Source organism: Perissodus microlepis, chromosome 22, assembly GCF_051167445.1.
Source record: "Perissodus microlepis isolate ML-2025 ecotype Zambia chromosome 22, ASM5116744v1, whole genome shotgun sequence".
NCBI classification, from domain to species: domain Eukaryota; kingdom Metazoa; phylum Chordata; class Actinopteri; order Cichliformes; family Cichlidae; genus Perissodus; species Perissodus microlepis.
The window spans coordinates 2,190,906-2,208,229 of record NC_140481.1 but is presented as its reverse complement, the minus strand read 5'-3'; the positions used below and the strand labels follow the sequence as shown (position 1 = coordinate 2,208,229).

General features: G+C 42.3%; 1 protein-coding gene across 1 annotated transcript in view; it reads right to left on the bottom strand.

Annotated features, from left to right (window-relative positions):
• Nucleotides 1–17,324, bottom strand: part of thsd7aa (thrombospondin, type I, domain containing 7Aa) — a 167,689-nt gene that overhangs the window by 71,329 nt on the left and 79,036 nt on the right. The window contains exons 6-7 of the mRNA XM_084919656.1: nt 17,036–17,239; nt 5,011–5,205 (exon numbers count right to left, since the gene is read on the bottom strand). Of these exons, the coding sequence (XP_084775782.1) occupies nt 5,011–5,205; nt 17,036–17,239 (399 nt within the window). The remainder of the gene's footprint in view (nt 1–5,010; nt 5,206–17,035; nt 17,240–17,324) is intronic.

Genomic DNA, 17,324 nt, shown 5'->3' with positions numbered 1-17,324 from the left:
GACAAGAAACACATGACATATTAACACAAAAGGTAAGAAAAGACTTATAAATCAGGAATTATAGAAGAAACAAAAACCTAGAAAGAAACTCAACTAAATACTCACCAATAATAGCAACACAAAAACTTAACATATTCCCAACATAATAAGAAATCAAAATACAAAATAAACTCAAAATGCTGGGTCACAGACCCAGCCCCTGACACTGCCTTTCTAGAAAAACACAAAAACTTCTCAGAAGTAGGTAAAAGAAGGTTTTGTGAGGTCACAAGGAAGATCTCTTACACTTAACTGCCGTTTTAAACATAAAACATTGGAGCTGCGTAACAGCTAATGGAAAACATTTAACATGTCAACAGTTGAGCAGTCTGAAAAAGCAAAAAACCAAAACATATTTTCAACGTTTTAACATAAAGCATAATGAAAATAAATTCAAATGATAAATAAAACGTACAGATGCAGCCAAAACAGCCCCCAACATGTTATTTATTGCCCGGCATAAGTAATGATGCAGATTATTTCAAATATCATCCTCCAAAAGTGCTCGTGTGAAGGAAAACTGCCCGGTTCCCTGCAAAGGTGAGACTGGGTTAGGTGTGCTGCTTGGCGGCTCAGTTATGATGCTGTTGGGTGGAGATGTGCCCACCATGGTATGGTGGCAGGTTAAAGGGTCGTGGTGGTGGATAAATGGTACTTCCTGGCTTGTGTAGCCTCTAGGTAACAAAAGCTCAACACTGCGCCCTAGCATCCTGGAGCACCCTGTTTTGTTTTGGAGATTTCACGTGCTTCGGAGTTTGTACGTGTTTTGGAGTTTGTACGTGCTTTGTCTCTAGGGGCAACCATAAATATACTTTTATTTATTCACTCCACATAAAATGTAATAAATAAATCATATAATACAAAAACCAACTATTCACATTTCAACTTTTAAATATTAAAATTTTCAGCTTTTCCCTTTTAAACAAATTTAAAGTGAAACAACACAAAACACTGCAAACCAAAACACAATTAAATATAAATTAAAATATGAAAACAAAAAGAAGATGCACATTCTCTGTCATATGGGCCTGCATGAATAAACTAAAGGAGACTGTAATGTGGACATTTCTTTCTTTTTTCTCTCATTTGGATGTTAGGATTTATGATTGCGTTTCGGAAAGAAACATAGTTTGTGGTGTCATGTGGTGCCTGATTGCATTTTGCAAACACCTGCGTTGCCTGCCGACTGGGCTTTTTTGGTACACCTAGCTTAGCCTGTCAAGAAAAATCTTTCCAACTCTGAGTGAATAAAATTTTTTCTAAACTGCGTGATGCTAAGGTAGGTATGCTTTTGCCTGGTGCAACTTGTAGACGTGTATTTTTATTACTTTTTGTGGAGGGAAATATATTTCTTAATTTACACAGGAAACTTGGATCTAAAGTGTAAGCTGTAGCTATGCTTGATTTGTATTTAATTGGGTATTTTTGTACTAATATAATATTTGCGCCTGCAAAGCTATTTTTTAAAGAGAAAAAAAATATCGTCACTGTTTTTGGTTATGTATGAAGTGTTGTGTGCACTAACTGCCTTATAAGAAGTTTGGTAAAGCAAATGTATTTATATTCCAAAGTACACAGCAAAACCTCCAGTGTTAAATTAACACTAGAGAGTGTCTATATGGGTCCACACCTCTGAGTGTTAAATACAACACTGTTGAGTGTTAAATTAACACTTTTGACAGTGTTATATGTTTAAAAGTAACCTAGCCAGTTTTGAAGATTAACAATGGCTAACACTGAGCAGTGCTGATTTTCTAACACTGGAATATTTCTAACATTTTGAGTTATTTTCCAGTGTTAGAAAATCAGCACTGCTCAGTGTTAGCCATTGTTAATCTTCAAAACTGACTAGGTTACTTTTAAACATATAACACTGTCAAAAGTGTTAATTTAACACTCAACAGTGTTGTATTTAACACTCAGAGGTGTGGACCCATATAGACACTCTCTAGTGTTAATTTAACACTGGAGATTTTGCTGTGTATGAAAAGTATACTAATAATGGCAATGTTTCATTTCAACGTATAGTATGTTGACATGAAAGAAAGCAAATACTCTCAAATTATGGAAACGGCCAATGGGATGTGTTTTGTTTGACACGTGATGCACATGTATATATTTGGTGGCTGTCATTAAAGTTGCTCTCTCTTGGGGCGTGTTCATCATCCAAAATGGCCAAAGGCTGATGTCTGTTTAATCGTCCCTACTAATCGTTGGTGCAGTCTATTATTCATGTCAGACTTCTCTGTGGATTTCATTTTCTGCTAACATAGTAACTGCAACCTTTTGTTCATTGTACTCCTGTATTGTCAGACAAAGTGAGTGTTTAAAACACATAGCCTCAAGCTATTTCCCTGCAATCTCACACGCTTTATCACCTAAACAAAGCTAAACACAGGTTCCTAAGTTTTGTAACCAAATAAAGGGTCTGGGGGAGTTACATTTGTTACAGTTCTAAACTGCACCCTCTGATGAAGATTAGTCTCAAGAAAAGTTGGATATTGTTGAAAAAAAAAACAACTCTCCATTTAAAATCTCTAATGCTGTGATGAGCAATGGTATCGCTATAGATGATAAGAAAGTGGGAGAAAATTACAGATTTTCTTAAAAGGTTTTGCTCCATTAATAGGATCATATTAGTAGATGAGCAAACCTCTAAACTCCATAGACAGGCAGTTGATATAGTAGTACCCATTCCAACCTCCCTAAACTTAAAAACCTAGCTAAGGTAATTGGCAGGGATTATGTTCTCAAGGACATGATGGCCCAAATCAGTGAGTCATTCACAAATCTTTTGCCTTCCACAGCCGAGTTACTACCTGAGTTAACTGAGACCCACCCCACTAAATCCCATGTTAGAGTTGACTCCCAGAAAGTACCACTTAAATCTCTTGGTGAAGTTCAGATCGCTCCAGCAATACACGTGATCTCAGTCCATCAGAAGTGAAGCATGTAGTGGAGGAGCACATTGTAAAAAGGAAATACGGTACACTGCAGATTCAATCTTCGCAGAGGCTGCATCTGCAGGCTGCAAAATCCCTAGACTGAATCCTGAACCATACTTTAACATCTGGTGCTCCAGTGCTGAACTGATCAGCACTGATGTGGTCCTTCCATATCAAGCATCAGAGGTTGAGGAGAATTCTTAAAAACCTTTTATCTCCAGCAGTTGATGTATTAAAACATTTAAGCATCAGTAGCTTACTTGCTATATTTCCACTTACCCAACTGTGATTATGGAAGGAGCCATTCAGCAATGGCTCCATTGACACAGTAACTACTGTTTTATATTCTGAAGCTCCACATGAAAGTAAGGAGAAGAAAGACAGGCTGCAGAGCTAGAGTAAAGTCTTGGGAAAACCTTCCATATCATATGTCATTAGGAGAAATCTAAGATCTCTGTCCAATAAGATGGAAGAGCTAACAACGTTAACCAGTCTGCACAAGACGTATTTCGCATCTTGCGCTTCTCAGAGAAGTGGGGGAATTAATTCGTTCTGGACTCAAAAAGCAAAGGAGACTGGCAAGGGGAAGGAATTTCTACTGGAATGCCACCTCAGGTCAGATTTTCATCTTGGAAGATGCTGACTGGTTGACAGGTGGGCAGCAATAAGGAAAGTGAAGGAAGTGACAGTTGACACTTTCATTGTTTTTAACACTCTTTTTCACTTCAGGTCTTTGTAAGTTATAACGACGCTCTTATCTGCAGCTGGCGATGGGCCAACAGCAGCACACGAAAGAGTGGCCCACAGACTCGCTGTACCATATATTTTGAACACTGCCTCACTGTGGCAATACGGCTCTATGGAGGCAGGCAGGCTATCCCCAAGCTGCCAAAAACAGTGAATGTGCTAGACAAAGAGAAAGGAAGTGACACCTACAAGAGAAAATTGGAGGAGTGGCTTAAGGGAATAATGCAAGGACATTCTGGAGGGGTCTGAAAACAATAACCGGCCAAGACAAAGCCAGCAGAGGGTGCCCAGAATATGATGGAAGGTAGTGGGCTAACCAACAAAACTGAGTGTTTAAAACAATGAAAAGTGATCCGTGGTTTTCATGCTGTATTTTTTCCCTCTTCTTCTGTTCCTGGGAAACTCCACGGTTGCTTCGTTCCCTATTCTGACCCACTTGTCAACCAGTCAGCATCTGGCCCATGCATATGTCATCCATATCCAGTGACATGTAGCTGAGATTTGGGATGATTAATGGTCAATGAAAAATTGCTGTCCAAACGGAAGTACGTGCAAAGACACAAATTTTAAATACAGTCACTTTAACGTAACACACTGCACCATAATCTGGTTTATAGTTTTCAAAAGATGTGTACGTCTATTACATTTGCGCAATATTTCATCACTGTATGTGTATATACACATATACACATAGGATCACATAGGATGGATCTGAATACTTGAGAAATTTATGATCACAAAGCATATGTGCCATAAGACAACTTATTGTAGAAACAATGGTAAAAGCATATGTGAATAAATTTGCTGAATAACCCTTTACAACTTTACATCAATAATCCTTGATGTTGAAAATAAAAGCCTCCATCAAGATTTTCACTTGATGCGATATTTAGATTGACATTTAGATTATGTTTAAAGTTGATTTGGTTAAACGTTTTCAAATGTCGTTCAATTATGTTCAAATGTTAAATGTTAAATTTCACATTGCTTTCTCTTGTCCTTAATGGAAAATGAAAAACATTCTGTAAAAATAAGACTTATTATTAAGCATCCAATTTCAACCTACCCCTGTATTCTTAAAGGTGTAAATTGGACTTCTGTACTATTAAGTTAAACATTTGCATTGATTAAATATGCTGATGTCATTGCTGAAAGACCCAGCTTACACTGAGGAGCTCAGGTGAGAGGCACATATTCATTTTTAATAGAATTACCTTTACCTATACTGTAACTTCATGAGTGCTGCAATGCTGCTTTGCTCTCCTTATACAGTTCCTACCTTCTCCTGCATTATAGGCGAGGATGGAACGAGTTCTGGTCTGTTTGCCCTCTGTGTTCTTTCCAGAGCAGGTATGGGAGCAGAGAGACCAGGGGCTCCAGGGGCTCAAGGCGCAGTCCTTAGGGCAAGGCACCTCGCAGATAAATGGCATAGGAAGGATGGCATCCTGGCAGAGTTGTCGATCCCCATGTTCACCTGGGTGAATACAAAGAGAATTAAGGTACTGTGCCAAATTTAAAATGTGTTATAAAGTTAAAAGATAATAATAACATTCATTAAATTAAACAGGGCTAAGAAAGCAACATCAAATTTCCTTCAAAAAGTCACTTTAAAATAAAGGCTGTGAGCGTGAAATGTTGCTTTTCTTGGTGGGACTGCCAAAATGACTAAAGGGAAAATTGCACTTTCTAATGTGGTAACTAATGTAACTAATGACCAACATTGTAAATTCTTTTGCATCACAGTTTTATTGCCTTAAATTAAAAAACAAAAAAACTGAAATAAACAGCAACAATAGATAATTTCCGGCGCCGCTCCGAGCTGGCAGCCAGTATTAGCAGCTCCGGCCTGACCGAGTCCTTTTTTCTCTTTCTTTGTTGTTATTGTGTTTCGTGTTCTTGCTTTTATATTGTGGACTGTACTACTCCACAATCGAGCTCAGAGTTTTATGGACAATTGTGTTTTTTTATCATATTTTTTACGGCATCTGTGTCCGGAGAGTCCGTGGAGGTCCGACCTCCCATTGTTTCCAGCAGGGATCAGCTTTTAGCCCTCGGGGTCTCCGCTGTTATGCCTACCGCCGAGCGAGCCAACATCCCCCGCGAAGTGAGGAGGAAGAGACACGGCACTCGGGCGTGGATCAAGCATCGCAGTAAGGTTAGGAGGTACCGGCCAGCGATTCCATCTGGTATTATGGGGAACGTGAGATCTCTCCCCAATAAAGTGGATGAACTGGCGGCTCTAACCTGACATCAGAGGAGCTACAGGGAGTGCAGCGTGATGTGCTTCACAGAGTCGTGGCTAACCGCGCTAACTCCGGACTCACACGTAAACATTCCATCTGATCCGGGCCGACAGAACAACGGAGAGTGGTATGAAGAGAGGAGGAGGTCTGGCTGTGTTTGTGAACGATAGATGGTGTAACGCTGGGCATTTATCTATCAAAGAGACGCTAAGCTGACCTCCTATTTGGTCTCCCTAAAAGGTCCCTTCATAAACTCCAACTTCTTCAAAATTCTGCAGCTCAGGTCATAACTTGCACTCCGTTAAGAGCTCATATTACCCCAGTTCTTCAGCAGCTTCACTGGTTGCCCGTAGAAGCCAGGATAAATTTTAAAATCTTACTTGTGTATCCATAAATCTGCTCCTTCATATTTGTGTGACCTGCTCCATATCACCACTGTTTCCCGCCCTCGCAGATCATCATCTGCTATTCATCTTACTGTTCCGTCCTCACGCCTTATTACTATGGGGAACAGAGCTTTCAGTCGCTCTGCTCCTCGGCTCTGGAACTCTCTTCCTCCAGCCATAAGAAATATTGACTCCCTTTCCGTATTTAAGTCACAGCTCAAAACACATCTGTTTAAACTGGCTTATTCACTTTAATGCTGATTTTATCTGTTGTCAAGCTCTGTTTTGCCATTTTAACTTATTTTATGTATTTTATTACTATTGTTCATTTTATTAATTTTGTTCTTCGTAAGGTGACCAAATAAAATGTATTATTATTATTTATTATTATTAAGCTGTAAGGACATTGAGCTGCTAGTGGTTAGCAGCTCAATGTCTCATGCCGTTAGCATGAGACCGTACTATCTACCGCGAGAGTTTCCACACGTCATTATGATAGCTGTGCATGCCCCGCCCTCTGCTAACGCTGCAGCAGCCTGTGAGGTCCTGCACACTGTAACCAGCAGACTCCAAACACAGCACCCTCAGGCCCCTTTCCTGCTCTCTGGGGGCTTAAATCACATCTCCCTGTCCTCCACTCTCCCTACCTTCACCCAGTACGTCACCTGCCACACCAGAGACAATAAAACATTGGACTTATTGTATGCCAACATGAAGGAGGCATACAGCTCATCACCTCTCCCTCCCCTGGTTCATCTCCAGCCTGTGTATAATCAGGGGTGCACATAAGTGGTCCGCAGGTGCACATTCACTGTCAAAATAAAAGACGCGCACCAGATAAGAAGTTGCAACCTGTGTTTGCGTACATATAAAAGGCAGTGTTTTTGTCCACTAGAGTGGGATTTTCACGGCATATTCTGCACCACATCTCTGTGCGTTCATCATTTGTTTGAAGCCAGCTCACCTCCTGCAACCACTTTTCCGAGAATACGCGCTTCTTTTGTAGTTCGGACTCCTCCTGACATTTCTTTGGAGGTGGAGGAAAACCAAAGCAACTGCTTAAAGGAGCTTCTTGACATCTTTAAGAGTTCTAAACAAATGTCTGTCCTCCTCCAGAAAATCTTATGTACGCAAACGTGCGTTGCAACTTCTTTGCGTCGCATCTTTTATTTTGACAGCGAATGCGCACCTGCGGACCACTTATGTGCAGCCCTGTGTGTAAACCTCTAGTACACAGAGAACCAGTTGTGAAACGCACAGTTAAAAAATGGTCGGCAGAGACTGAAGAGGCCCTGAGGGACTGTTTCCGTTCTACTGTGTGGGACAACCTCTGCAGCCCTTTGGAGGATGACCTCAGCAGCATCACAGACTGCATTACGGATTACATGAACTTCTGTGTGGACAACACCGTACCCATCATGAAGGTACGGTGTTTTTCTAACAACAAGCCATGGATAAATCCTGAAATTAAGCCTTTCCTCAGGGAGACGAAGAGAGTCTTTAGATCTGGAGACAAACAGGAGCTGAGAGCTGTCCAGAAGAAGCTGAAATGGAAGATAAGGCAGGGGAAGGAAAACTGCAGCAGGAAGGTGGAAGAGCAGCTGCAACAGGACAACATCAGAGGGGTTTGGAACAGCCTGAAGACAATCTCAGGACAAAAACCAACCCCCCAGGCTGCAGGAGACTTGGGTGGGTGAATGACCTAAATAAATATTTTTGATCAACCACCCAGCCCTCCCCCAGCATCGTCCCCCCTGCTGCAATCTCCCTCATCTTCAGGGCCTGCCTGTCTTTCATCTCAGGACTTCACACCTCCCAGCTCCCAGCCATCACACCCACCTCCGGCTTCTGTGGACTCCAACACACACCCCTCCCCCGAAATCCTCTCTTTCTATCTCAGCACTTCAAGCAAGGAACGAGTTTCGCAAGACCAAGGTGCGGAAGGGTCCAGATGGCATCAGCTCCGGGCTCCTGAGGTGCTGCGCAAATGAACTGTGTGCCATCCTAGGATATCTGTTCAACCTGAGCCTGTTGCTGGGGAAAGTTCCACAGCTGTGGAAGACCTCCTGTGTGGTACTGGTTCCAAAGACCTCCCATCCCAAGGACCTCAGCAGCTATACCACTGGCACTGTTCCTCTTCACCCTTTACGCTGCCACCTACAGAAGTTCTCTGGCGACTCTGCCATAGTCGGCCTCATCACAGGTGAGGATGACTCAGAGTACAGACAGTGGACTCTGGACTTTGTGGACTGGTGCCAGCAGAACCACCTGCTGATCAACGCCAGGAAAACCAAGGAGTCGGTGGTGGATTTCCGAAGACGCAGACCCACCACACTCACACTGGTGAACACCCAGGGAGTGGACATTGAGATAGTGGACTCGTATAGGTACCTGGGTGTTCACTTGAATAATAAACTAGACTGGAGCCACAACACTGATGCTGTGTACAGGAAGGGTCAGAGCAGACTCTACCTGCTGAGGCGGCTGAGGTCATTTGGAGTCCAGGAAGCGCTTTTAAAGACCTTCTATGACTCTGGTGGTTTAATGACTGTTTCCCCAGCTTGACCCCCACATCTTATACTATACATATGAGAAAGAATCATGGCCTGCATGAGATGTGAGGATTGCAGGAAAGATCACCGAGACTTCTCTTCCATTCATCCAAGATGTTGCATAAAAACGCTGTCTCAGCAGAGTCCATAACATCATTAGACAATCCTCCCACCCCCAGAATGGGAATCGAGAACCAGTTCCAATCCTTCAGTTCCTTGGAATCTTTAGTCTGCCTGCCTATTGATCTCGCTTATTGTTTCTGCATGTCTTTGTGGTACAATCACCTGATATTAATTTGTGTTTGGGAGGAGGAAAAAAGTGACGCAGTCTACATTGTGGATATGGGCATTACTTTTGTTTTTACTGCACAAAAGTACAAGAGTGCAATGGGGAAGTGTAAATTCAGTTTTGGCTGTTTGCAGTGATGAGCATTCAGGCTGCGGCCTCCTTTTCTACCCGTTCATGTTTCTAAAGTAGAATCACTGTGGCTAGAATCACAACCAGCACAAAGTCTCTTTGTGCTGGTTTTCATCTTTTCTTTGTGCTGCCAAAGTTATACATAAGTTAAACACAACAAATGTCTAACAAATCTATAAACCCTATAAATTTATATGTTGGAAATGGGAGTGACATCTCACTGACATTTCAGTACATCATTCACAGGCTGGGCTGAGTATCAGATGGTCCTAGGAATCCTGAACTGAATGACCCCGGGATTCTCCAAAATGTTCTTGAGCCAAATGACCCCCAGTATTCTAAGTACCCAGAATATATTGAGTTTAATGACTCCAAGTATCCTGACCATCCTGGGCAGCTCCAGGTTGAATGTCTTGAAGGTCCTGTGTAGCCCCAGCTTGAGAATCCCAAGAGTCTTGCAAAGCACATTGCCAATATCCTGTCTGTCCAATATCCAGTATCCAGAGAATTCCCCCAATATTCAGAAACTCCTGAGCTAGATGACACAAGTATCCTGAGTGCCCTCCTGTGCCCTAGCCTATGTTTGCTGTGTAGCCCTAGCCCGAATATCCAAAGGGTCCTGCACAGTATCAGAGGGCCCAACTCTCCTGAGTTGGATGACCCCCAGTATCCTTAGAATCTATAATCTCCTGAGCTGAAGGGCCCTCAAGTATCCTGAGTGTGCAGTCTTAGTCTTATCTGTGCAGGAGCCAGTTTATTTTTTTAATCTGAACCTCAACAAGGACAGCAAGCTGGTCAAGCTGGTGAGCAATGCTTCCTAGCACTTGCTAAGAATATAGACACTTAACACAGTTCACTGCATATGGGAAAATTTGTTCACCCATGTTTATAATTATTTGCTATGGTGTCGGGTGGTTTACCACTTTGCTCATGTAGCAGAATGAATATTATACTGGCTTGTGATACCACTATTAGTCAAACACATTGGCGAGTTTTGCTATAAATAGTAGCTGCCATCTGAGCGTCCCTGAATCACTCACCTGTTGTCATCCCCATCTGGCTTTTCGGTCACCTGACTTTCCTCAGTGTTACAATGATCACCCACGGATAGGGCTCCACGATTAGTCGACTAGTCACGATTACGTCGACTATCAAAATCATCGACGACTGATTTAATAGTCGACACGTCGTTTGAAGCTTTGTAAGATCACAAAAGACGCAGGAATAAGTAGTAGGATTTACGAGTGTAATAACGGACTGAAACAGAAGATGGCAGCACTGCATGTACAAGGATGCCAGCTGCCGTTAAACCCCGAAGAAGAAGAAACTGTGTCCCAGAATTCATAGCGCAGCCCAGCTCAGTTTCCAACAATGGCGGCAGCTAGTTAGTTTTAATGTTACTCTTATTATTCTTTCTGGGTCACAAAATAAACGTTTAACATATTTTCAGGCGAGAATGTAGCTGTGTAAACCTCAAATATCTGCTCAGTTTATCAAGATACCACATATTTTCAAAAGCGCTCCTACGTTTTCAGAGACGTCTGTTACCCACTAGCTCGATAGCTAGCCGGGGCAAGGCTCACTAGAGCCGTGAGAACACCGGACTCCCGGCAAATCGTTTTCAAACCCACCGCCGTCTTTCGCTACTCAGGTTAAACATACATGAGTCACTTAGTTCAGCGGTCCCCAACCCCCGGGCCTCGGACCGGTACCGGTCCGTGAGTCGTTTGGTACTGGGCCGCGAGAGTTCAGGCTCAGGTGTGAAATGTATAGTTTTCAGGGTTTTTATTGGTTTTCAGCGTTATTTTGTTATCGTTAACTCGGTTTTCCTGGGTCTTTTCACGTGTGTTATGAATAAATCTTCTTTTTTTCGGTACCGGTACTAGTTTTATTTTGTTGTATTTATCCGCGACACCTTAAAGGCCGGTCCGTGAAAATATTGTCGGGCATAAACCGGTCCGTGGTCCAAAAAAGGTTGGAGACCGCTGACTTAGATAACTTAAAAATGTTATTGTTTGGCTTTTTTTTGTATTTTATTTGTTCCTGAGTAAATCTGTTTGGCTGAGATTAAAGTTATAGTTTTTACACAGCTGAGTAAACGTCAAGCAGACAGCTGATTATCAGAAGTGTGAGATGCTCGAGAATATACTCCGGTGTCCCGTTATATTTTAGATAGCAAGGAGTTTATTAAACTTCACCAAAACAATCTGCAAATTTCATTAAAATTTAATAAACTATCATCTTGTCTTTATTTTTAGTTAGCACATACCTTAAACACTTAAAGCTGTAAGCTAATGATAGTTATATAGGAGCAGATGCTGCTGGTGAATAAGCTGTACGTTTTACGTCCAATGGATGATGATCTGATTAGTCGACTAATCGCAAAAATAATCGGTGACTAGTCGACAATTTTGTGGCAGCCCTACCCACGGATTACCTTCCTGAAGCCTCCTATCAAGGCTGGCCGTAGCTTCCCATTGGCCACTTTGTTAATAAATTGAACGACACCGTTTGATTGGAAGTGTGGGCCTCAGTGGGCAGCCAAATGCCTTACAGCGTTCCGCTACTGCTTTTTCAAGCTACGCTGACAGCAGTGCTGCTGCTCTGCCTTTTTATTTTTGGGGTTTCATTTTCCCTGTTGTTGCAAGCTTCTTAGAAGTGGACATTTTAGAAAACAGTGGCGCCGTACATGCCAGATATGGAAGCCTGCTGATGTGCCTGCTGTGATGTGTCGTCACTTTTAGTGCACAGGGTGGAGGATGTCATAAGGCCTTTAGGCAATCAGATGTAAAACACAATATTTATGAGTGTTTTAATTTTAAATCGGACAGATTTGACCCGAATGCGACAGTCTCAATATTCCTGTAATCTGACTTGGCCTCTCTGATGCCTCTCTTCAGGTCTGATAGCTGCTTAGCCCTGTAGCTCAATACTTTAGTGTAGCTGCTTTTAAGTCCATGTTATTAAAGTCTCCAAGTACAACAGACACTGGGTCAAGATATCTGCGCTGATGTTTACTAATGCTGCTGCATGTATGTTCAGGAGCTGAGTTAGCACTATGATCCAGTGGAATGTACATGGCAAAAATCTCTACAGAAAAATGTGTATGTGAGTCTGTATTTAAAAGTTACATACTCTAAGTTAGGGGTATGTTGGTGGACCACATGTTATTAATATACACAAACAGCCCCTCTCCATTGTTGTTACTGGAGTCACAGGTTTTGTTGTGATGTTGAGCAGTGTCACCTGTTAACTGGATAACAGCGTCTGGGATGAATGAATGATGCCAGGTTTCTATGACCAACAAGATACACTGTCTTTAATTGTGTTTTTGTTACAATCTAAAGCCTCAGTTCATCAATTTCATTGACAAGGATTTGGTTTGCTATTTGTTACTTAACTCAGTCTCAAGAGTCTGCATTAGGTTCTCATCCATATACACCATAACACAGGGGTCCCCAATCCCAGACCACGGGGGCCGGTGCCCCTGCAGGTTTTAGATCTCACCCTGGATCAACACACCTGAATCACATGATTAGTTCATTACCAGGCCTCTGGAGAACTTCAAGACATGTTAAGAAGGTAATTTATCCATTGAAATCAGCTGTGGTGGAACAAGGACACATCTAAAACCTGCAGGGACACTGGCCCTCGTGGACTGGGATTGGGGACCCCTGCCATAACAGAATAACACAACCAGATAAAGGACCTAGCAGACAAGGAATTTTACGAGCAGCAAATAGTTCATCACATAGTATGAGTGTTTCTGCAGAGGGACTCGCCTGACCATAAGTGCCCCAATGGAAAGTGTGGTGGTGGGGTACGCCATGTCTCCCAACTGCCTGGTGCACATCACCACTCCTCACCTATAATTAGAGTTGGTGGGTTTAGCACACAGGCAGCAAGCCACCCACTTGTCACAGCGATTGCTAGCTACCTGCCTGAGACTGTGCTGTCCTTAAAGTGGAAGTGTGGGCCTTGTCGATGCCCATCGTCATTGTTGCAGCACTGGCAGTCCTCCACCCAAGCCTTGTCGCTGCAGCAGCTCGGCACAAAAGCCTTGACACTGCAACAGCAGCAGTCACCACCCAGCACATCATCAGTCTTTCCACCTGGATCAGTCAACATCAGGACCGCACCCTATTCCTATGGCTAGGACAAGGGCTGCCTGGATAAGCCAACACTGGGCCCAAGCCAGAGAGTGATTCCCTATCCACTTCTGCCATTGCCAGGCCCCAACTAGAGATTGAACATGAGCAGAGACTAAGCACACTACATCCAATCCAGTTTCAAGGCTGAGGGCGGTCAGGCCCCAGCCTCCAGAGTTAGCCAGTATTGGCTGTGCAGGACACTAAGGCCTTCTTCTTCTGCTTGTCCATCCACCCTTTAATTCTACAGTTTTATTGACTTTTAAATTTGTTTTGTTCTACAGCAACTTGCTCTGTTTATACTATCTCTTTCTCTATGTGTGTGTTTAAAAGATTGTAATGCTATGTTCTAAAGCTGTAAGACTCCAGAGAACCACAGTGGAGAGTCATGGCAAAAGTGGCGAACTTTCCCTGGAATTGCCGGCCGATCAAATTTAACCCAAGAGAGTAGCGATGACTCATTCAAGAGGTCACAAAAGACCACAGAACAACATCCAAAGGACTGCAAGACTCACTTGCCTCAGTTAAGGTCAGTGTTCATGACTCCACCATAAGAAAGAGACTGGGCATCAACAGCCAGCATGGCGAGTTCCAAGACGAAAAACACTGCTGAGTAAAAAGAACAAAAAGGCTCGTCTCAGTTTTGCCAGAAAAGATCTTGACGATCCCTAAGTCTTTTGGGAAAATACTCTTTGGACTGATGAGAAAAAAGTCAAACTTTTTGAAAGGTTTGTGTCCCGTTACATCTGGTGTAAAAGCAACACAGCATTTCAGAAACGGAGCATCATACCAACAGTAAAATATGGTGGTGATAATGTGATGGTCTGGGGCTGTTTCACTGCCTGGTACACTTTCTGTGATAATGGAACCATGAATTCTACTGTCTATGGAAAGAGAATGTCCAGCCATGTGTTTGTGACTACAAGCTGAAGCACACTTGGGTTCTGATCCAAAACACACCTGCAAGTCCACCTCTGAATGGCTAAAGAAAAACAAAATGAAGACTCAGGAGTGACTTAGTCAAAGTCCTGACCTGAATCTGACTGAGATGCTCTGGGATGAGCGATTCATGCTCAACCCTCCAACATGGCTGAATTACACCAATTCTGCAAAGACGAGTGGGACAGAATTCATCCACAGCGCTGTAAAAGATTCATTGCCAGTTATTGCAAATCTTGACTGGAGTTGTTGCTGCTAAGGGTGGCCAAACCCGTTTTGGAGATAAAATATCTGTATTTCAGGTTCGGGACCACGCCTACAAACACACCCCCTTCCGGTTCTTATCTGTAGGAGCTGCTGTCAGTCCCCTCCGAGGCCTTCCCCAAACCAGAGCTCAATTCATGTTTAAGCCATTCACCTTTATCTACTAAAAACACTGTCAAACCTAAAACATACAGGACATGGGCCCAGGTAGTGAAATTAGGTTTAGGGGCAATCCCTTTTTCACACAGGGTCATGTAATCCCCTTAACAATAAACACCTTCTTTTAGAAACAGCATTTTGTATTTAACTAGTAACAAACAAAACCCGAAACCATAACTCACAGAACAACAGGCAGGAAAAAACATAAGGAGGTGACACAGGGGATGAGGAGTGGAGAATGAAGAGCAGAGAGACAGGGATATTCACCAAGTTACACAGACGGTGCAAGGACAAACAGAGGCAAACACACACTATAAATACACACCAGGTAATGAGGAAATGACACGCAGGGGTGGAGACAGCTGAAACTAATGGCATAACGAGACACAGACCTTCAAAGTAAAACAGGAAACTCACAAACTGTTTTGCACCACAAACTCAGGGACATGAACAGAGCACAGGTAGGAACAATAAAACACTAAACACCAGAACCAAAACCCCAAGAACTAAGAAAACAAGAATCAACTCGAAACATAAGATGCCACCAATAATAAACACAAAACACTGGGTCTAACAACCCAGGACCATGACACAGTTCGACTACAACAACAATAGACCACAAACTCAGAATCCCAAGATTCTGCCTCCTCAGGCAGGAAGCTGACGAGCATTAAATGCAAAACTGCAAAACTACCAGACTGAGAAGCAGCTTAATTCCAGAAGTTGTGAGACTTCTCAATGCATAAATGGACAAAAACTGATATTGCAGCACCTTAACCACTACTGACACTTACTGACACCATCACTTTATCACTGCTGGTCATCATGCCCTTTTGCTGCTAAAGTATTTATACCTTAATTCTATAGCCATACTCCATACTGGTACTCAGGTTGTTGCACTCTATTTATCGTATTATTTTATTATTTGTTATTCTGTTTTCTTAACCTCCCCCCCCCCCCCCCCCCCCCAAACTATTTATTTATTACTTTTTAAAAAATAATTCTGTTTCTACGTTATTCTCTTTCTTTTTTCTTTTCGCTCCGGGACTGTGTGTACATAATTTCGTTCACCTCATGTATACATGTGATGCAAATGACAATAAAGCTCCTTGAATCGTTGAATCCTTATGTCTGTGTAAGTGAGAGGAAAATCCCTGAGGCAAAGTAGCTATGCACTCACACTAGAACATGATGAAATTGGTCATAACAGCACAAACAATAGGGAAATCTACGTTAGATACAGTAAATACAGTTTTGGGCAAGGAGCATATTGAGATTAGCCAGGATGGATCAATAGGGAGGACAAGAATCTCTGCATCAGTCAAAGTGAAAAGACTGACCTACATCACACTGACTACAACCTAAAAAAATGATTCATTTACATCATCGATGTAGTGTGTCTCATTGCCAAACAATTCTAAACCACTAAAACGTTTACTTTAAACATATACATTTCTAAAATGATGCTATCTTTTGATTGTGAAAAACACACAGAGATGTGAATGGGACGGCAGACTATGATAAAATCATCGATGGACTACTTAGAAATAAATAATCATCCTAAAAGGTGTAAGAAACATCCCAGCATAGATGCCACACAGCCTCCTAAAGTATGATGTACATAACACATTATCACCCACCCTTAGGTGAGCTTTCACAGCAGCTTTAAAGGCATGTGCATCATGATGAGTTGATGTCTATCAACAAATTTATAAGCCACTGTCCAATTTTCCATTATCAAGATAAAATTCACTCATGCTCACATCTTACTCTTTATTGTGCTTCTATCTGTGTGACGTGACAGTGGAGAAATGCCCCTGACTTTCCACTGGCACTGTTTCTGTGGTGATGGCACATAATGTGCCAAAATTACATAAAGTATTTTTAAAGTAGACAATTTTAAGCATAATTGTCACATGACTCTGTGTGAATTACACCTTCTGTAAACATTATCTTCTGTCTACTCAAAGAGACCTTATGACTACAGAAAATCATCAGTGTTTTTAGTTTTCTACAGTATGAAGATAGTACCCTGGGGATGTTTTGCTAGCAGAGTGATAGATAATTTATGGAAAGTGTCAAAACACCATACTAGCTTTTGCTTGGAACCAAAACTTAAAGGCAATCTCAAAGCACTTTGGAGACCAGCTACTCCTAAAGCTCGGACTAGGATAAATATGTTCACATATACTCACCGTCACTATTGACACACTGGACCTGAGGGATCTGGGTTCCTGGTCCACACTTCTCCTCATTATCTGGGATACAGTCCTCCAGTTTAACCACCAGCCAGTCGTAGCAGCTCGGGTCTTCACACGGTATGGCCTCCACCAGGTGGGGGCAGTTTCCTGTCCCACCTGTTGGTTCATTGATGATTCTCCTCTTCCTCAATTTAAAGCCTTTGGGGGAACAACAGAAATCTAATGAGCTACATGATCTCAAACTAATAAACTATGGCTACCCCTGTGTGTAAGCTTGTGTACA